At 53.7% G+C, this 5,931-nt stretch overlaps 1 protein-coding gene across 1 annotated transcript in view; it reads right to left on the bottom strand.

Annotated features, from left to right (window-relative positions):
• Position 1: 1 nt before the first annotated feature.
• The window catches only part of LOC109531715 (collagen alpha-1(XII) chain-like), a gene marked incomplete at its 3' end in the record, with an annotated part of 57,342 nt that continues 51,412 nt past the window's right edge, over positions 2-5,931 (bottom strand). The window contains 13 exon segments of the mRNA XM_019896165.1: positions 2-84; positions 408-662; positions 730-796; positions 865-900; positions 994-1,065; positions 1,155-1,208; positions 1,282-1,335; positions 1,785-1,838; positions 2,533-2,628; positions 2,705-2,758; positions 4,109-4,195; positions 4,359-4,436; positions 4,756-4,914. Of these exon segments, the coding sequence (XP_019751724.1) occupies positions 2-84; positions 408-662; positions 730-796; positions 865-900; positions 994-1,065; positions 1,155-1,208; positions 1,282-1,335; positions 1,785-1,838; positions 2,533-2,628; positions 2,705-2,758; positions 4,109-4,195; positions 4,359-4,436; positions 4,756-4,914 (1,149 nt within the window).

The following is a 5,931-nucleotide window of genomic DNA, read 5'->3' as shown; positions in this document are numbered from 1 at the left end:
CGTGACCGGGGCGCCCGGGAGGGCCGCGAGGTCCCGTGGAGCCCGTCGGCCCGGGGGGGCCCGTCCTGCTCTCTCCTGGTGGGCCTGGCGGGAGCGATGCGGCAACGCCGTCATCAATGATCGCGCAGATGATTCCAAAACAGACGCAAACACCGTGTCCGTCCCCTCCCGTGTCTCAAAATGTGATTCCACCCCGTGCCATAAATGCTTCTATCGGGTCCCGCGTGATCGAGAATTTTGTCTCGCGACGTCCCCTAAGACGTCCCGTTGTTCCCCACCAAGGCCTTTAGCGCCACCCTGTTCTGCGTCGCCATGTCCAATTTTGTCCACATGTTCCCGAGGACACTTTGTCTGTGTCCGTCAGCATATCAGAAGAACAAGAATCCGGCATGACGGGAGAAGCATACCCGGCGGTCCTCGAGTGCCCTTCTGTCCAACTCCCGCCACGCCTCGCTCGCCCTTCTCTCCGGCCGGACCCGTCTCCCCGGCCTGTCCGGGCAGTCCCGGGTTCCCGGGGAAACCATTCCTTCCGGTGGGGCCCAGCTCGCCGCGCGGTCCCGGCATGCCGGGGGGTCCGGCGGGTCCCGGTGGCCCCGGGTTGTTGCTGCGATGAATGCCGCTGGGGATCTGGTTCAGCAGGCCGTTGACGCGGTTCATCTGGGCTGCAGGGACGAGGACGGGGACGTCAAGCTCGAGCTTTTTTGGACAAGATGAAGACGTCCGACTCACCGTTGACCAGCTGCTCACACACCTGCCTGGCGATGGAGCGCATCATGTTCTGAGGAGCAAAGTCTCCCTGGGGACCACAAAGTCGGGCAAAGTTAGTCTTCCGAACGGCGGCGACTGACATCCAGTTGTACTCACGCGCTCGCCCTTGTCTCCTTTTGGTCCCACCGAACCCTGAAAGCAGGCGCACACACATACACAAATCGGTCAGTCCAAAGAACGCTCGCCCGTTCGTTCGCACCTCGGCCATGGGGTGTCATGACTCACAGGAGCTCCATTTGGACCCGTGTTGCCGGGTTTTCCTTCAGGACCGGGCGCTCCGGGAGACCCCGCGGGTCCCTGCGGGGAGAAGCCAATGAAAGCGAGATCAACGCCTCAAACACACGATGACAAAGGGGTCCTCGGGCCGCATTTTGCTCCCGGCTCACCATGGGCCCGGCGGGTCCTCGCGGTCCCGACATGCCGTCCTTTCCTTGAGGGCCCTGAACACCAAACAGACGGGACAAAAGGTCAGCTGGTCCCCGACGCTCAAAGTCGGTCCGGCTCGCAACTCACCCTCACTCCGGCGGGTCCGATGGGGCCGCTGGGGCCGCGAGGTCCCGGTGAGCCCTGCGCACGCACACAAACATCAACAGGAGACCCTTGATTTGATACAAGTCGTAAATAACTGACACCCCTCCAAAAGAAGTTTCGCAATTGCCTTTTGGGGCCACAAAAAAAAACAAAACGAATGAATCACGAGATGCTGCGTGCTCCACGTCCTTCGCGTTTAGCTCCGCCTTTCAAGTGGAGCCCCACTAAGCAATCCAAAGTGTTCTCGGCCGGCGTGGCGACACCAGAGGACGTTTATTGAGCAGGAAGGCTGCGCGGGAACTTGGTCCCCGAGCGGATCCGGCCACCATCTTCATCTCTCTGACTTCGGAGTCTCGGCCCACCGGTTCCCACCCGGTCGCGTTGTCACGTTGCCCGATGAGCACTTGTGCCGCCAGGAGAACCGGCACGCCTGCCCGCCTCCACAAGCAGAAACACGAGAAAAACACGCAGAAGCCAAAACTTACTTTGAGTCCGGGTAGACCAGAGTCTCCGGGTTCTCCCTTGGGTCCGGGCCGACCCTGAAGGCAAAAAAAAAAAAAAACCCAAAACAAAGCAAATAGTATCAAGGTGGTGCCGGTTTGTTGGCGACAATTCATTCACTCGCCGTTTCCGTCAAACTGTGACTTTGCACGGCCGCAACTAGCGATCGCTTCAATAATCGCTGAATGGGTCAATTCTTTTGGGGGGGATTAATCAATGAAAAGAAAAAAAAAAAAACGAACATTGTTTTTCATTTGTATTCCTTCCTTCCTTCCAAAAGTGGACACCAATCATATGACGCTTCAGTGCCTGCTTTGTTGATGATCATTTTCCAAAGCAGATGTTTCCTTTTGAATGAAAATCGTTAAAAAATTGATGACCGCCGAGTTGCGAATGTCATTGTTGCGCCTCTCAATGCAATGCCGACGCGACGACGAGGTTGCGTGGCACATCTGTGGAAAGGCACGACAGTTCAAGCTGCCGGATACTGCAAGGCATCGAGTCAACTTGCTGTTTTTTCGACAGGCGTCCACGCTGACAAAATAAACGCAGCTCAATTTGTTTCGGGAAGCGGTGGGAAAATCGTTGCAGCCAGGAGACAACTCCAATTTGATTTATGAGCAGCAAGGCTTTGCGGAATGGCGCCTGACGTCAAGGAACCTTTCTTCACATCTCCGGCGTAATCCGCGCTCATCCTCAGATTTATGTGCGGGCCTGCGCGCGTGTACTCACAGCCTCTCCCGGGATGGAGCGTCCGCTGGGTCCTTGCGGACCAGGCAGGCCCATGGGTCCGGGCGCTCCCAGGTCGCCCCGAGGGCCCACTGGCCCCTGCGAGACCAGAGCAGTCTCTTAACGTGCTGCTGTTGTTGTCGTCGTGTGCATTTTTTAGTTGAAAGAAACTTACAGGCGCACCGAGCTCTCCTCTTTCACCTCGTGGTCCTTTTTTGCCGGGTGCACCCTGAGTGGGAACAAGATCAGGAGAAACATTGGTTTGCAGAGGAGCCCTGCAGGTATTGGCAGCGTGACATTCAACGGTTCCCCTCAATGTTGGATTTTTGGGGTGGGGGGGTGGGGGGGATGTGTCCCTGTTTTCTTGTTTGGGTTTTTTTTTTTTTTTTTTGCTTTTAATTCAGTTGATGTGCAGGAAAGATGATTGAGTGGCTAGCGTGGTTGCTGACTGGGCTAAAAGTTGTTTGTGTCACTGTGGCAACCGGGTGGCCACCTTTGGCCCTTGTTTGGTTGCATTTCATTTGCATCATGGACGTCCTTGGCAGCCGCAACAATTCAAACGTTCGACTAAAACTTGTTGTCACCCGGACGTGCGCCTGACACGTTTTGAATTCGGAATCAGGAGGAATCTTATCGTCTTTGGTTTCGCAGAGTGAGGCGCAAGCTCTCAATTAGCAAAGGAGTGAGGTTGCAGCTCACCGACCGAGTAGGACTAACAAAGATGAAGAACAGCAATCAAGGCAAGCTGATTTTCAGCGGCAGCATGACATCGCCGCCATCTGCAGCTGCGAGGCGTCGCTTCGCTTCCACATCAAATGTTCCTTCCTTCCGTCTGCCGTGAAATCATCTCCCTCTATAATTTCCTACCCTGACTTAAAAATAAACATTTGAAAATAGAATTTGATCATACCGTTGACCCATCATTTTCGGTATGCCTTTCATATATTCAACTCTTGCTACATTGCAGCTCATCGGGGGTTTTTTTTTTTTTTGGGAAGCGGATCATTTCTTCCGGGCTGAATTTGGAGTCGCCGGCCTTTGGCGCAGTACCGCCTCATGCCACCGCATGCTGGGAGGCAGCACTGAGGTCTGCCGGAAAAGAGGCCGAGTCATGAAAGGCAAACTCAACCCAACTTTCTGATCGATTTCAAATGAGCAAATCTTCTTGCTCAGCTGCTGTTCTCCTCGTCGTCGAAAAAAATGTGGATTCTAAACTCAAATGTGGCTTACGAGGGCCGCCATTTGCGGGGCTTTTTCCATTCCAGGAACGCAACACTACTCACTGTCCCGCGTTTATGACAACATACCATGCATTCGAACTTTTCTTTTTGGTCTATGTGTCGTAGCTGATGTTTCAAGGTTTACAATTAGCGCGACATTGTTGCAAAGAGCCCATCTTTGGTATTTTGCAATATCGCCGAGCATTTTCAGCTAACAGCATTTGTACGATGATATGAGCGGATTTGCTCTGGTTGTGGCGTTTAAATATACAATGTGGAACTGTTTTTTTTTTTTTTTTTTTAAAGTCTCCTTTCTAGAATGCCCCGCTGACCGACGTGGACAAGTTGTGCGTGCTCACCACCGGTCCCTGCGGTCCTTGCGCTCCGGTGGCCGAAGTGGTGCACTTGCAGGCGTTGGGGAGCGAAGGACATTTGCTCTCGTCTCTCTGAGTGAAAGCAGAAGAGAAAAAGAGGAGAAACAAAAAGTCATTTTTGATGACGCCAACGAGAGCACGCGTCGAGACGTGCTTCGCCGTCCGCCCGATGTGTGCGTGCGTGTCATAGTCGCAGTCGATAATGAAGTGTGCTTGCGTTTCCACGGCTACGGACCAGTGCGGGCAGGTCACAGCAGCGGTCTCGGCTGGTCCAGGCCACGCTGCAGACAATATCGAACATCTGGAGCTGGAACTGAAACAAGACAAAGATGCCCGGCTGTGAGAGGAGCTGGCGACAGAAGGAAATAAAACCAGCATGCGCGTCGACGGGACACCCCCAGGAACTTTACAAGCAAACTTGACGCTCTGGGACAAGGCGGCAGAGGCGCGTGCCTCTGTTTTCTTTTCACGCGATTGGCCTGCGGAACCATATGTGTCAAACCGGAAGCCCAAAAAGCGTTGTCGCCGATCCTGAGACAGAAGCTCAACGGAGCCTTCATATTTGATCGCAAGCACGAGTGAGTGATCGGAAGACGCTGGAGTGAAAGCTGCAAATGTCTGAGATGACTTACGGTTGCCGAGTCTCCCCCGGAGCCGACGGACTTGGCCATTTTCCCCAGGACTTGGTATCCGTCTCTGGACGTGTTCCCAGCCGCTTTGATGCTCTTCTGGGCCACGTGTTGGCAGTCCATGTTGAGTTGGACGCCAGTGGACGAGACCAGGATGTGCAGCTGGACGACAAGGCACACACACACAAATGCTGGATTGGCGCACTCCTTCGGAAGCGGCTGACTCCATTTTGGAGTGTTGTTGCATATTTGGCCCCCCCCACACCACCCCCCCAAGAATTCAGCTGGAACCGAGCGCTTCGAGCGCAAATGCACGTTCCCAGGAAGCGCAACAAGCTGCTTAGCGTTCGCACCGAGGCGCAGCGGGGGAGTTCGTTTTCGGCAGTTGGAAGAACTTGTTCTTGTTCCAAAATTGGAAAGCATTCGTCTTTTCCCTTAAAATTCGACACATCAACGCCCCATAAAGACAGAAATGGAAGAAAACCAACTGGGAGTAAGCCTCCAACATCTTGAAGCCTGTCTTTTTGAGGCATCAAAAAAAGGGGGGGGGGGATGTTATTCGTAGCAATTTGCGGGAAGCAAATGAAGATCGAGCATTTTGGATTAAGCTCGGATAACCACAAATTGCGGAGAAAGTGACGTGCTGCGAATCCTTGCCGGATGCAGCGTAAGTGCTGCAAGGGAAAAGCCAAGCCAGCCAAGTGGAGGATGAAGTACGGCGTTGAAAAACGTCGTCGTTAAGTGCGATGAGTGCAAAGTGATGAACGCTTTGCTTTGCGCTCTCATCGCACTTCCCCCGTCACCTCGTTTGCTGCTGCGGGGAAAAGCGCAGGACGTTCCAGGTGGCTGCGTGAACAAATCGGCTCCTCATCATTCACACGCACGCAACTGATTTGCTACTACTTTGACTACTTGCATTTGTCTGGCGTGTGGGAGGCTCGCTCGTCCAAAGTCGAGCTCATTTTTTGAGCGAATAACTGATCCAGCGCAACCTGCAAATGTTGACTTGATGTCGACTCATTTCTTAAGGTGAAGCGGTTGACCAAAATGACTTTTTTTAATTTTCTTGATTGCAGCTTGTGGCGGACACATTTGTCAGCCCGCATGGATCGCGCTCATTCCGTCAGATATTTTCATTCCAGCGCAGGCGTGAGATACACTGCAGCAAAACGGGAGGGG

This window comes from Hippocampus comes, unplaced genomic scaffold, assembly GCF_001891065.2.
Source record: "Hippocampus comes isolate QL1 unplaced genomic scaffold, H_comes_QL1_v1.1 scaffold170, whole genome shotgun sequence".
NCBI classification, from domain to species: domain Eukaryota; kingdom Metazoa; phylum Chordata; class Actinopteri; order Syngnathiformes; family Syngnathidae; genus Hippocampus; species Hippocampus comes.
Note: the sequence above shows the minus strand (reverse complement) of the source record. Positions and strands in the feature narration are given on the sequence as shown.